The sequence below is a fragment of the Anomaloglossus baeobatrachus genome, chromosome 12 (genome assembly GCF_048569485.1).
Source record: "Anomaloglossus baeobatrachus isolate aAnoBae1 chromosome 12, aAnoBae1.hap1, whole genome shotgun sequence".
NCBI classification, from domain to species: Eukaryota; Metazoa; Chordata; class Amphibia; order Anura; family Aromobatidae; genus Anomaloglossus; species Anomaloglossus baeobatrachus.
In genome coordinates, this window is record NC_134364.1 from 76,268,821 (window position 1) to 76,284,241 (window position 15,421).

The 15,421-nt window shown below is 40.4% G+C and overlaps 1 protein-coding gene and 1 long non-coding RNA gene across 2 annotated transcripts in view; one reads left to right on the top strand and one right to left on the bottom strand.

Moving 5' to 3' along the window:
* LOC142258135 (uncharacterized) overlaps positions 1-7,835 on the bottom strand; it is a 426,802-nt gene extending 418,967 nt beyond the window's left edge. The window contains exon 1 of the long non-coding RNA XR_012727714.1: positions 7,699-7,835. This is a non-coding gene — a long non-coding RNA (uncharacterized LOC142258135). The remainder of the gene's footprint in view (positions 1-7,698) is intronic.
* On the top strand, positions 980-12,029 carry GJD2 (gap junction protein delta 2). Its single transcript, XM_075330615.1, has 2 exons — positions 980-1,168; positions 5,554-12,029. Exons 1-2 carry the CDS (start codon positions 1,098-1,100, stop codon positions 6,395-6,397), a joined length of 915 nt encoding a protein of 304 aa, XP_075186730.1. The 5' UTR covers positions 980-1,097; the 3' UTR covers positions 6,398-12,029.
* Positions 12,030-15,421: the final 3,392 nt, after the last annotated feature.

Consider the following 15,421-nt stretch of genomic DNA (forward strand, 5'->3'; position numbering starts at 1 on the left):
ATGTCGAGCGCGATAGCACCCGCCCCCGTTGTACGTGCGATATTGTGTGATTGCTCCCATAACAAACATTATCGCTACGACAGCGTCACACGCACATACCTGGTCAGCGACGTCGCTCTGGCCGCCGATCCGCCTCCTTTCTAAGGGGGCGGGTCGTGTGGCGTCACAGCAACGTCACACGGCAGGCGTCCAATAGCAGAGGAGGGGCGGAGATGAGCGGCCGTAGCATGCCGCTCACCTCCTTCCTTCCGCATTGCCGGTGGAGGCAGGTAAGGAGATGTTCGTCACTCCTGCGGTGTCACACACAGCGACGTGTGCTGCCGCAGGAACGACGAACAACATCGCTAATAAACAGGCAACAATATTTGGTTTTAGGACGATTTTTGCCTGTTTTGCGATCGTTTAAGATCGCTTGTACGTGTCACACGCTGCAATGTCGCTAAGGACGCCGGATGTGCGTCACTAACGACGTGACCCCAACGATAAATCATTAGCTATATCGCAGCGTGTTAAGCCCCCTTAAGAAGCTTGAAGTTTGTGAAGCAGGATTTTATGGACCTTATTACTTCCGTCCTGCCAGGAACGTATCCGAGCTCCAGACTGCAAGACACTGACTATAGCGGTGAGCTGCTTTGTTTTTTTCTTCTACATCAAAGGGTTAACAGCACCCTTCTGCACAGATTTACACTTTCTGTACCATCCATGGTCACACTTTCTATCAGCTCTGTCTGCTCTTCTTGGTTTTTGGGATTTGCAGTCTGGGGAACGGATTAAACAGAATCGCTCGATCACAAATTAATCTGTTATCTCTGCATTACACCCTTTCCTCCTCCTCTCACTTCTTTTTTTCTCTGCTATAATAACATTTAGCAGAATCCCACTGGCTGTCTCTGGCTTCTGTCCAGGGACCTGTCTGCGTGACGTAAGCAGAGACTACTTAAAGGGAGATTACAGGCAGTAAGACAGTGCGTGCAGCCTTCCCGAGCAGGGACACCTCCGATCACCACGCTGAGATTACATTGGGTCACCTACACCCGGTGGCTTCCCCCAGAGAAGGTGAAAAGCCTCCCGTTGAACCTGGTCTCCGATGTACAGCAATGGGAGAATGGACTATACTAGAAAGACTTCTAGAGGCTGCTGTGCAACAGCACAGTACTATGATAGGAAGGTAAGAATTCTTCCAAAACTACAAACCCAAAACAGACTTTGCAAAGTGGACTTATCAGATCGGATAGCACTAGCAACGCTAAGGTCTTAATTTAGAACGTTGATTATCATGACTTCTATTAGTGCCTTGTTCAATTCCTTGTTGTTAGCATTGCTTTCTGTTTAACCCGAGGAAATATATATATATATATATATATATATATATATATATATATATATATATTTCCAGGATTGCATTGAGAGGGAATGATTTGGAACTGTAATATATTTGGCATTTGTCCATTGTAGAGTTTGCTGACTAAGATCAGCACTAGACCCCGAACCAGTAGTGGCCCTGCCGCCTGAAATGTGATTGATGGCTCTCATTAGTATCAGGTGCATGCTGCATATAAGCAATGGGGGTTGGTGGGCAACAGCTGGGGCTGGTGAGAGGAGCATTGAGATGGAAAGTTTATTGACATAGTGAAATGAAACATTTGGAATCTAGAGCGTTAATATCATACAGAGATGAAATATTGTAGAGGCTGCAGAGAAAAACTCAGACACAGAACCAGTTTTGGTTACTACATTTTCTAAGTTTGTGCTCATAGACTATCAACGACCTACAAATGGAAGGGTTTAGACTTCTACCTCCCTCTTGCCCTGTCACGCGTAATTATTATACATCATTTCTTTTATTTTAATGATTATATATGAGTTCATACCGGCTTCTAACAACTCGGGAAGGCAAGTAATAATAATTACAAATAAGATTGCGTGATCTTCAGAACCCTTAAGGCTCACAACATCTGTATTTAATAAATATGCATCATTAAGACAGAGCCTTAGATAAAGCTACAACGTCGGATTCTAAATATATAAAGTGCCAGATGGAATACTAATACTTACAATCTACAATCATTACTGATATACAAATCCAAGATGGAAAAGTTAGGACATCAGTTGAGTTTAGGAGCAATTATTATAACAAAAACCTCCTTAAATATAAAAAGGTAATATTAGCTCCATCTGACGAAAAAAGAAAAAACCCCAATGCTAACGCTTTTTGGTGAAGAGTCCCGAGTTGTCTGGAAAGCTGTTATTTGTTACTATCTTTTCACTTACCCATTAACAGTTAAGAGGACTCAAAATTTTTAAGAATTTTCCAACATTTCTTCAATGATATGTCTCGCGAGAGAAGACTGCTAGTATTACAGGACAGAGTTAAAGATTTTAGTGAGAATGAAAATGTATAGGTTGGTTTTAACTGGGGTAAAGTAGTGGTATATACTAAAGACACCAATCCAGTCACTGCACAAGCCATTAGGTGCCCAAATCAAATGAGTAGATTCAGCATTTTTTGTATCAAGGATGTGACATTTACACTAAATAACTTACTATATGGTCCTATAGGGAGACTTAAAACATAAAAATCCCTTAATGCTATGATGCACACCGGCAGAGAGCAATTCCGAGGATGGTAGAGTGTATTTTTTCTTGGATTTTTTCCTGGCAGTGACAGAGTGCACAGTAAGTGCAGCCAATGAGCGTCCCCCTGCAGCTTCAGCACTGGACAGCTCCTCATACACATCAATGTGAAAGAACAACCTTTTCCGCAAAGATGCTTGGGAAAAAGAAAATATCCCATGGCCAATTATCCCGACCAAAAATATCTGCACTCTGCCTACGGTGCTTCATTGTCATGTTGTTGCTGTCATGTCATCTTGACCCTTTAATGGCCAGGGGGCCCTGTCAAGTGTTGCCACTCACTGCGCTGCTGAACCTCCTGGCGATGAAAGTGTTAAGGAAGCAGCTGTATCGCACAACTTAGGAATTATTTTGCAAGCTGCAAGGACGGAGTTCTTCCTTTAATGTAATGAATTAAAGCCATTAGCGCCTGCAAAGACGTCTGCTTATTTTTTTATTTTTTTTTTATTTCATTTATCATAATATTTTGAATTTTTAGATAATAATTAGGAATAATATTTGGAATGCATTCTAATATTTGGAATTTATTGATATCATTAATTGATGGTTAACTATTTTGTCTTAATGCACCCAACTTAGATACATTATGTGGATAGATTGTATTGAAACATTATAAACCTGAACTATGGTAGCCGGTATGACAGATTCACACCGCACCGGGCATGAACCTTCATTTTGCCTTAAGTCTACTGATGATGGCTTGGAAACATGTCATACGGAAGATGAACATTGTTCATTATGTGGTATAATAAATAGGCAAAGTACATAATATTCAATAGGTTTACATGACAGCAATTACTTACATGTATAGATGAACTGTCTTGCAAAGAAGCTTCTGATTGATGGGCTCTTTTAATATAGCAGTATACATTAATTACAATTCTGTATATTTAGTGAACCTTAAATAGAACTATCTCATTCCGAGAGTTAAAAAACAGGAAAAGGAAATAATAAAGTTGCCAAATATTTTTTCAACTACTTTTTATTACACGTTATTAACTTTTTATTATTTGCTGTTAGTTACAATGCAGAATTGTGCACTTTTTAAATTATCAGCTAAATTTATCTCATTGTTAACGATCATGCAGTTTTTACAATCAATCATCAATCAATCTGCTTTTAAAAACACGCCAATCTGCGCGGATAGCAAACTCAACGAGACCCTGACTAGACGTTGCGGATGGACACACTCTGGAAACTCTAACTCTCCTGTTTCTGGAGAAGTTTTGTTTTTTCATGAACCAATTTCGCAAGCGTTTTTATTTCTGACATGTTCTTTGAGGCCTTTTACTTTGGGCAGTGCCTACTTTGGAAAGTTTCCTTTTAGGGCATGCTTTGTTTAACTCCACCAGATGGTTTTAAAAATTACATAAGGAAAAAAACTTAAGCTCAAAAACTCATCGTATGAAAAGCAAAGTGGATTTCTCCTAGGAATAAATTGGAAGAGTTTAAGGGAATTTTTAAAGTGTTTTTTTCTTTGCATGTGAGGAGTTGGAGAGGGTCTACTATAAAATAAATATATAAAAAATATATAATATAAAATAAATTCTTAAAAACTCAGTGAGAATATAGATTAAAGGTATGGGCGCACAGAGTTCAAATATTTTGGGCATAAAGAGTTCAAGGGCATGGGCATACTAATAAACTGATCATAAACAATCTAAATCACAAAAAACTCCTCAAAAGATTTGATTTTCCACCCAGTTTCTGCTTCAAAAACTCATCAAAAAGCCTTAGAATGAGTTCACAAAGTCTTTTTGCTGAGATTTTTGGAGCGGAAACTCAGTGGCTTTGTGCATATAGAGTTTTTGGAGCAGAAACTCCAAGTTTTTGTGGAAGATTCTGAGTTTCCTTTCGGTTTTTGCTCCAAAAAGACTGTAGCGCACATAGCCAGTTTCATCTCCAAAAACTCATCAAAAAGCCTTAGAGTGAGTTCACACAGTCTTTTTGCTGAGATTTTTGGAGAGGAAACTCAGTGGCTTTATGCGTGTGGAGTTTTTGGAGCAGAAACTCCAAGTATTTGTGAAAGATTCTGAGAGTTTCCTTTCAGTTTCTGCTCCAAAAAGACTGCGTGAGCACATAGCCAGTTTCTTCTTCAAAACCTGACCAACAAGCCTTAGAACGAGTTCCCACAGTCTTTTTCTTGAGATTTTAGAGAGGAAACTCAGTGGCTATGTGCATATGGAGTTTTTTCAATGAGGTTTTGGAGCAGAAACTCCATGTTTTTGTGGAAGATTCTGAGAGTTTCCTTTCAGTTTCTGCTCCAAAAAGACTGTAGTGCACATAGCCAGTTTCTTCTCCAAAAACTCAGCAAATAACCTTAGAACGAGTTCACACAGTCTCTTTGCTGAGATTTTGGAGAGGAAACTCGGTGGCTATTTGCATATGGAGTTTTTCCACTGGGTTTTTGGAGCAGAAACTCCAAGTTTTTGTGGAAGAATCTGAGTTTCCTTTCAGTATCTGCTCCAAAAAGACTGTAGCACAAATATCCAGTTTCTTCTCCAAACACTAAACAAAAGGACTCTGTGTGCACAAACCCAGAGAGGATTCTGAAAACTGTAGTAGCTGGTATGAGCCATATTTTTCAGGTGCTCCATACCTGATACTGTCAGATAGGTTGTAGTTGAAACATGACTTGTTAGTAATAAATGTTTTTCATTACATTATGTATTGACTCGTATGAAAGTGGAGCAAATGTGTGTCTGTTTCTGGATGAATATTACTAGTTGAGCCAAGCAACAGTCAAAAATATAAATCACTTAAACTATTGACTTTGTGCCAAAACCTGTCCCTGAGACGGTGTTGATAAATTTACCTTCTGGTTGAATAAACTGTCTGCTCTGTAATTATCAGCATCTTTCTTTAGATGTATGCATCTTCATTAGCAGAACCTGCTTAACCCCTTGTGTTTTCTTTCAGGATCCTGCTGACTGTGGTTGTCATCTTTAGGATACTCATAGTCGCCATTGTAGGAGAGACTGTTTACGATGATGAGCAGACCATGTTTGTCTGCAACACTCTCCAGCCAGGGTGCAACCAGGCGTGTTACGACAGGGCCTTTCCCATTTCTCACATCAGATACTGGGTGTTCCAGATCATTTTGGTCTGCACTCCAAGCCTATGCTTCATCACGTATTCTGTACACCAGTCTGCTAAACAGCGGGAAAGAAGATACTCTACAGTATTTCTCACCCTGGATAGAGACCAGGACACTGTGAAAAGGGAAGACAGCAAAAAGATCAAGAACACCTTGGTCAACGGTGTCCTACAAAACACAGAAAACTCAACCAAGGAGGCTGAACCAGACTGCTTAGAGATAAAGGAGATACCAAACCCATCAATAAGAACCACCAAATCCAAGATGCGACGCCAGGAAGGCATCTCAAGATTTTATATAATTCAGGTGGTTTTTAGAAACGCTCTGGAAATTGGCTTTCTTGTTGGACAATATTTCCTTTATGGGTTCAATGTGCCCTCCCAGTATGAGTGTGACCGGTATCCCTGCATCAAAGAGGTGGAGTGTTACGTATCCAGACCGACGGAGAAGACTGTCTTTCTGGTTTTTATGTTTGCAGTCAGTGGCCTCTGTGTTATTCTTAACTTAGCCGAATTGAATCACTTGGGTTGGAGAAAGATCAAGATGGCAGTTCGAGGCGTACAGGCCAAAAGAAAATCAATTTACGAAATCAGAAACAAAGACTTGCCCAGGATGGGTGTGCCTAATTTTGGCAGGACTCAATCTAGTGACTCAGCCTATGTGTGAGGAAGGATGTCTCAAAAATCAGCAGCTGAAAGCTGGGCCCATGCAGCATGAGGAGGGGGAGGGGAGGGTGTCTGATTAATGGAATGCCCTTGGACTTGATTGCCATTGCAATGCAGAAATGTGCTGGCTGGAAAAGTTATTATCAATCAGTAGCAGATGCCAGTGATTTAATTGGCGGAAGTCTCTGGCTGGTTATTATGTTTCAATACTACATTTGATAGCACACCCTTCCATACAGCAATACTAAGTACAAAAGCCTCCTATGTCTCAGAGTCACAGAAGGTACGGTTACATTACCAATTGCTACCTACAATATGCAGAGATAAACTTTACATCACTGACAATGCTGCTACTAGCCCCAACTCAAACCAATTGGAGAAGCTCACTGTGGCTCTCCAACCTTTAAGGTCATCATTAGTGGTCCATACTGGAAAATGTTAAAAGCAGCAATCCCCGAAACACCCTTACATCACCCTACTCCGCTAACAGGGATGATCTCTAAAGAGGTGTCTTAAAAAAACCTACTACTGCCAACTCTGCCACGATCACATCAGGTAGGTTCACCAAAGGTCAGTTATGGTAACCCCTCAACTTTTTGATGCCAATCTGCTCAATCGAAAAAAAAAAAAAAAAATATATATATATATACAATTTAATTCCATATTCCATATTGGGAAGGAAGCTACCCTACACTTTTCATGCCTTCTCTACTGAAAAAGAAGCACATGTTTGTAAAACTTAGTTCACCTCAATCTACGACCCTGCCATAAAACATATATAGAAATATTGTAGAAAAAAAAAAAATGGTATATTTACTGATTTTACAAGCCTAAAATAACCTACTGATTCCCTGCATGACATAAAAAAGGCTTCCCGGTGTAAGCCACAAACATGGAATGTATGGGGAGCAAAAAAATTCAAAAGCATAAAGTGGCTCTTTATGCATGTGCCCTTTTTGCATGATAAATTTCTAGCCTGCTTTGTATTTACCCCCAAAATAGGAATCCGATGCATCACAAAAAACACAAAAAGTGCTCAATCTCCACTCTCTCATCTCCACTAATCCCGACATATAACCCTAGCTCAGAAAAGGTGTATGTCCTTTTAAACATGAAGCTCATAAAACCACTTTATCACGTGAAAGAGCATCCGGTTACATCTGCAGTAGGCGAGAACGTAAACCACTACTCATCCCGGTCCAAATATATCCCTACAGTGCCGTCTTACTGCTGGATCATTAATGCAGTGCAGAATATTTTTTTTTTAATTCATCGATACGAGAAGATGTCTTGACTAAATACCTCTGGCTGCATCTCTGTATTGGTGCAATCCTCATTGACCTTGACACGCAGATTGCTTAGTGTGCTGTCCTGCTTCCCTTCTTCATGTTATGCTGAGGCTTAAAGATTCCTTGAAGCATTCTTCTTGAGCGCAGTCACACTCTGGAAGAAAAAAACAACAAGAAATGAATATGTCCACATTGTTTCCAGACACTGCAGGGTATTGACCTACATAAAATCAGCAATTTTCCTAATCTAGCTCCAAAATGCTTTTGAGTCTGGTTATGAATTAATACATTTATATGAAAGCAGATAAACTGAGATTTCAGTCCCCAGAGTCTGCATTGGTTGAGCGTCATCAGAATACATGCATATACAATGTATAGAAAGTTGCCGTATGGCAAGATCCAACTGTCTAGTTTACAAAGGACCCGCAGCCTCCAGTTGTCTGACATGACATCTCACTTGCAATTGTCTCAGCCTGTAACTGTGAGATAAAAAAAAACATGACGGCAAATTAGTTTCTGGAAGGAAAACCTCTTCCCCATTGTAGAAGGCACAGCGCTGACCCACATCATTTTGTGTCTACTACTCAGTCTGAAAGGCTTGAAATAGATACCAAAGTATATATATTTTTTTACATTTATGTGGATATATTGCTTATTTAAATTGAAATCTTAAAACAATCATGAACTTTATGGGTTTTTTTATGTTTTCCATTTGGTACATGTAGGTCTGGTGTCTCATGGTGTAGCTATAGACATGTAGGTCTGCCGCCTCATGGTGTAGCTATAGACATGTAGGTCTGGTGCCTCGTGGTGTAGCTATAAACATGTAGGTCTGGTGCCTCGTGGTGTAGCTATAGACATGTAGGTCTGGTGCCTCGTGCTGTAGCTATAGACATGTAGGTCTGGTGCCTCATGGTGTAGCAATAGACATGTAGGTCTAGTGCCTTGTGTTGTAGCTATAAACATGTAGGTCTGGTGCCTCGTGGTGTAGCTATAGACATGTAGGTCTGGTGCCTCATGGTGTAGCTATAGACATGTAGGTCTGGTGCCTCATGGTGTAGCTATAGACATGTAGGTCTGGTGCCTCGTGGTGTAGCTATAAACATGTAGGTCTGGTGCCTCGTGGTGTAGCTATAGACATGTAGGTCTGGTGCCTCGTGGTGTAGCTATAGAGATATAAGTCTGGTGCCTCGTGCTGTAGCTATAGACATGTAGGTCTGGTGCCTCATGGTGTAGCCATAGACATGTAGGTCTAGTGCCTTGTGTTGTAGCTATAAACATGTAGGTCTGGTGCCTCGTGGTGTAGCTATAGACATGTAGGTCTGGTGCCTCATGGTGTAGCTATAGACATGTAGGTCTGGTGCCTCATGGTGTAGCTATAGACATGTAGGTCTGGTGCCTCATGGTGTAGCTATAGACATGTAGGTCTGGTGCCTCATGGTGTAGCTATAGACATGTAGGTCTGGTGCCTCGTGGTGTAGCTATAGACATTTAGGTCTGGTGCTTCATGGTGTAGCTATAGACATGTAGGTCTGGTGCCTCATGGTGTAGCTATAGACATTCAGGTCTGGTGCTTCATGGTGTAGCTATAGACAAGTAGATCTGCTGCCACATGGTGTAGCTATAGACTTGTAGGTCTGGTACCTGATGGTGTAGCTGTAGACATGTAGGTCTGGTGCCTCATGGTGTAGTTATGTAGTTATATAGCAATGGTCAATTCCCAAATGCACAATCCCCATCGTTATCATCATCAATAGATGGATTCTATTTAGTGATCACTTCACTACTAGTTTAAAGAGGACCTGTCTCAAAGTTAAAAGTGGACATAGTGAAACCACTATACTCACTGGGCAAAACATGCCAACATTCACTAGAAAACTGTGGCAAATGTAGGCAGTTGCTGTTCCTATCCCGAGTAATCTTTTATTAAAAATTTTTTTGTAAATTTGCTATTTGTTTTTATTTAGTGCTCATTTTTACGGTCTTTATAAAGTGGATATTCCTTTTAGGATTCTTTGGGGGCGTGTCTTTAGGCTGCTCTACATTATAATCCATGCCCCCGAGGAACGACCTTAAGGGTTAGCACTAAATAAAATGGTCCATACTGATGGATCAGTATAGAGGATTGTAGAAAAACAAAAAAAGATATACTCCGGGGAACAAAGGGAATAGAATATCAGTACAAACTGACCACTTTTGACCTGGTGAAAGGTCCCATTTAATATTACTGATGTGAAGCTTGGTCTTTTTGGGGACTGTTATGTAACCTAGAAAAGATAAAGTAAGAATGATTTGTTCTGAAAAATACAGAATTTCAAAGTTAGGAAAGCTCTGTCCGCTTGCTTGTAAACGAGTTATACCTATAGGGCCACAACTTGCCAAATTTGACCGTATGGCTCTATAGTCAATGTCCATTGGTTACACAAATGACTCTAGATAATCCATGATATAGATGTTCTGTATGTATCTCAGTAGGCCTAAAGCTCTTTATTATACCAGAGTACCATAGTAATGTGCTCTTCTAGCATGAAATGGGGCTGCATGGACTGAGCAACTTTATTTATTTTTTTATTATTATTATTTTTGCATTGTGGATATTCCACATTTGCCACTTAAAAATATGCCTGTTTGTTTCTACCGTAAACCTTAACTGTTGAATGCACCTTCAGTAGAGATCAAGTCACCCCCTTTGCGGCACCTGCAGTGCCAGGAGGGCATTGTGCATTGTTCTGTGATACACTGACGATGCTAAATGAGAACTGTGTTACATCTGGCTCTGACATCTTGAATATGAGTAGTGAAGAAGAAAGATCCGTGGTATGAAATGGAAGCGGAGTACGCAGAACACTGATTTAGGGATACATTACGCTATAGTCTTCATAGATAGCCTTGTGCCTAATTTGAGGGTACATAATGTACCCTTGTGCTCATATTCACTGCATACTTTAATTGTTGAAGAAAGCAACAAGAGGGCTTATGTGTATAAAAGAATAAAATAAAAAAAGGCCCATCCAATTGGTTCCACCCATGAACAATGGTGGCTAGCACCGAGGTTGCAATGGGTTCCACCCATGAACAATGGTGGCTAGAACTGGGATTTCAATGGGTTCCACCCATGAACAATGGTGGCTAGCACCGAGGTTGCAATGGGTTCCACCCATGAACAATGGTAGCTAGCACCAGGGTTGCATTGGGTTCCACCCATGAACGGTGGCTAGCACTGGGGTTGGAAAGGATTCCAGCCATGAACAATGGTGGCTAGCACCAGGGATGCAATGGGTTCCACCCATGAACAATGGGAACTAGCACCGAGGTTGCAATGGGTTCCACCCATGAACAATGGTGGCTAGCACTGGGGTTGCAATGGGTTCCACCCATGAATAATTGTGGCTAGCACCAGGTTTGCAATGGATTCCACCCATGAACAATGGTGGCTAGCACTGGGATTGCAATGGATTCCACCCATGAACAATGGTGGCTAGCAACGGGGTTGCAATGGGTTCCACCCTGAACAATGGTGGCTAGCACTGGGGTTGCAATGGGTTTCACCCATGAACAATGGTGGCTTGGACATTTGCTCCAATAATTTTTTTTGCCTGCATGAGACCCAATGTGTTTTGTACAGAAGTCACATTGATATAAGCACAAACTGTAGAATAATAGATTTGTCGCATACCGAAACTGGATCAAAAATCTAGAAAAGATAATACCTACAAACATAGAGACAATCTCAGGTTGTAAACATAATGGTGTCGCTGCTTGTTCCCAATCATCTAGCACAGTGCTCATGTATCCATACCTATACAGTTATTATTATTTTTTGTACATTGTATGATAATTGTACAGATGGTTCTTTTTACAAGATCAGTCCTGTGTACAGCTAGTTATTGATTGCCAAATACTCCACACTATCCTGGATGTTCTTAAAAATAAAAAAAAAAACATAAAAAATGAATGTCCTACTGAGATCAGGATGCTAGTATAGAAATCGTGTGCCCACATTAATCTCCAAAGTTCACCGAAGGCCAGCATTTTAACAACACCGTAACAGACAATCAATTCTTGTAGTAATCTCAGGGCATGAAAAAAGAAGGGTTGATATCTTGGATTTAAAGTCTTCTGCCTGTAAAAAGCACTGTTTTTAAATTGACTGTCCTTTACATGTCATGCTAATCGATTCCAGCTGTGACAAATAATTACATTACAGAAACTGGACCTATAGGGATCATATGTGACTGAGTAATGATATACTATTGGGTTCCCAAAGCCTTTCAAGTGAGCTGCACTTTAGGTCTTTCATCCTTTCCAGTTCTTTTTTTTCCTTAAAGAGGACCAACCGAGCAGAATTTTCATATATAAACTAAAGCCAGTGCTATACTGGTGCTATCATGCTGATTCTATACATACCTTTAGTTGTGGGATCAGATGTATACTTTCTGAAATACAGGCAAGTAAAGTTTGTGAAATGCACTGTTATTTGATGATAGGTGCAACGGAATATCTAATAGGTGAGTTGGGTTTTGCTAGTTATTCCCACCCCTGTCTGCTGCTTGTCCTTCCTCCCCCTGTGCTTCCTCCGTCCCTCCTTCCCCTGTAATAACAGAGACAGGGGTAGGAAGGACAGACAGCAGACAGGGGCAGGAATAACTAGCAAAGCCCGACCCACCTATTAGATATTCCGTTGCACCTATCAATCAAGTAACAGTGCATTATAAAAATTTTACTTGCCTATAATTCAGAAAGTATACATCCGATCTCACAACTAAAGGTATGTATAGAATCAGCATGATAGCGCCAGTATAGCACTGGCTTTAGTTTATATAGGAAAATCCTGGTGGTTGGTTCTCTTTAAAAAGAAGGGGAAGAGATCATAGACAGTAAAAAAAGGAAACCTCAATGTTGGGAACATTCTTTACTCCCTGAAGGCTCAGCTGGGACTTGTTCTTATTTATTTTTTTAAGGTAAAAAAATATATATAAAAGGAATGGCCAGAGACACGCAGCCTTTGGTTACTGTCCAACAACTTACATATATATTTTTTGTTACTCCATTTTTCTTGACATTTAGTTGAATGATGAAAATCTAATGAAAGCTGCTCTATATATTACTATGGTCTGCATCTATTGTGCTACAAAAACACTGTGTGTAGCCCAAGTCTTAGGACTCGCGCACTTGGCAGTATTGTGGCTGAATACACAACACATATACAGTATTTAGTGCCAACAACATGATACGTTTCTGACTAGGTTCACACTGAGGTTTTGGAAAGTTCAAAATCCATGCGGTTTTTTTTTTAGCTGAAACTACTTCAGTAAACTTTTCTGTTTGGGGGAATTTTTTATTAGGTGCATTTCATTTTCCTTCAGAGGTTTTGAAGAGTTTTTTCCGAAAGCTTTCTTTGCAGCCTTTCGATTGGGCAAAGTCTAGTTTGGAGACGTTTCCTGTTCCATAAACGGTCTTCTTTCCACTAGGCCTATTTCAAAACCTCTGCAGGAAAAAATAAAGTTCTCAAAACTCCTCATATGAACTGCAAAATTAATTTGCCTAAAAAATGTATTGTAAAAGTTATCCAAGAGTTTTTGAAGAGGATTTTGGAGAATCGCTCAATTTCTGAAGAAAACTCAGTGTGAACATTTCTTTGGGGTTTGTGCGCATTGAGATTTTTTGCCGAGTTTTGGAGAAGAAACTAAGTATGTGCACACAGAACCTTTTTGCTGAGTTTTTGGAGCAGAAACTAGGTGTGTGCACAGAACCTTTTTGCTAAATTCTTGTACCAGACACTAGGTGTGTGTGCACAGAACCTTTTTGTTGAGTTTTTGGAGCAGAAACTAGGTATGTGCACACATAACTTTTTTGCTGAGTTATTGGAGCAGATTCTAGGTTTGTGCGCACAGAACCTTTTTACTGAGTTCTTGGACCAGACACTAGGTGTATGCACACAGAACCTTTATTCTGAGTTTTTGGAGCAGAAGCTAGGTATTTGTGCACAGAACGTTTTTGCTGAGTTCTGGAGCAGAAACTAGGTATATGAGCACAGCACCTTTTTTGTTGAATTTTCGAAGCAGAAACTAGGTATGTGCGCACAGAACCATTTTGCTTAGTTTTAGTACCAGACACTAGGTATGAGCGCACAGAACCATTTTGCTTAGTTTTAGTACCAGACACTAGGTATGAGCGCACTGAACCTTTTTGCTTAGTTTTAGTACCAGACACTAGGTATGAGCGCACTGAACCTTTTTGCTTAGTTTTAGTACCAGACACTAGGTATGTGCACACAGAACCTTTTTGCTGAGTTTTTGGAGCAGAAACTAGGTGTGTACACAGAACCTTTTTGCTAACCTCTTGTACCAGACACTAGGTATATGTGCACAGAACCTTTTTGCTTAGTTTTTGGACCAGAGACAAGGTATGTGCGCACAGAACCTTTTTGCTATTTTTTTTAAGCAGAAACTCAGCAGTTCCTCCAAGTTTTTGAGAATTTGTGAGATTTAGAGGAGGATTTGGAAAGTTTCCGGCTAAAAAAAACAAAACAAAAAAAAAACAAAACCGCCATGTGCACATACCCTCAGTCTTTGGCATAGTCATAGTAAGCCATGATACAGCCTTGTGCACAGTCAAAGGCTCAGGGGATATATATCACACTTAAAGTTATGACGATAAGATGGGATTTATAGTACTGGGGTATAAAGTTGTAAAATGGAGCTGGTGTTTACTGTGACTTTCCTATGCTGGGGTCTAGGACACGATGGCCGCTTATAGAGCATGCACAAGATGAAATCTACTAAGTCTGTGTGTAGGGTCTATGTATGGAGATCTGTGAAAGTGCTAGGAGACGCCACAAGACTCTCCCTCCCTCCATCTTCCGGTTCAGATCACTGGTGTATCGGTCCATCTCTGTTAAATGGTGCTATGTCACAAGCTTCCACCCACAAGTGGTAGCTCCGCTTGGAATTAATGGCCAAGAAACTTTCTAGAACAGCATCTATTTGTATAACACTCAAAACCCGAGCTCTTTCTCCAGGGTACAAAAATCACCAGCATTTCTGCTGCAGCTCTGCCCTCCTTATTTAATCCCTTGGCTGCTACCCAGGAGAGCGGCACCCTGTTCCAGAAAACAGTGCTCACCCTTCAGCAGACAACGGGTTAAGTGCCATAGATTTCACCTCCATTCAGTCTCAGTGTCACAGGACATTTTATACTCACCTTTGTATATTGTATATGGAATTGTTTCATACAATAAAGCAACAATGTAATATTCAGCAGATAATAAAGTACTTGCCTTTTTTGTAAAATGATTTGTGCGTCCACATTATTTTACTGACTGCCTTATCCTCTGCAGCTTGCTCTGCAATTTTTCATCAAGGTGCAGTGCTGCGGGCGCCTTTTTAATTAACAGACACCATTTTATTTAATTAGATGCAGATTCTGCATGGACACTGCTTAATGTGAAGCCAGAAGAGAATATTCTGCGCCATACTCAGATGTGTGGGGCACGAGCTGAGCTCCGCACAAGACACTTCCAATGTTCCTGCTTCAGGTATTAATACACGTCTCCTAAGATACTTATCCACAGCCATGGTAATCTCCGGAGAAAATCACCTTCTGCCCAATAGACATTCTCTTCATGTATATATATATATATATACAGGTGCAGTAACTATATGACAAAGAGCTAGGAACACCGCAAATTAGTCATCATTCTAATAAGAGTATTTGTAAATATTAAAGCTATAACA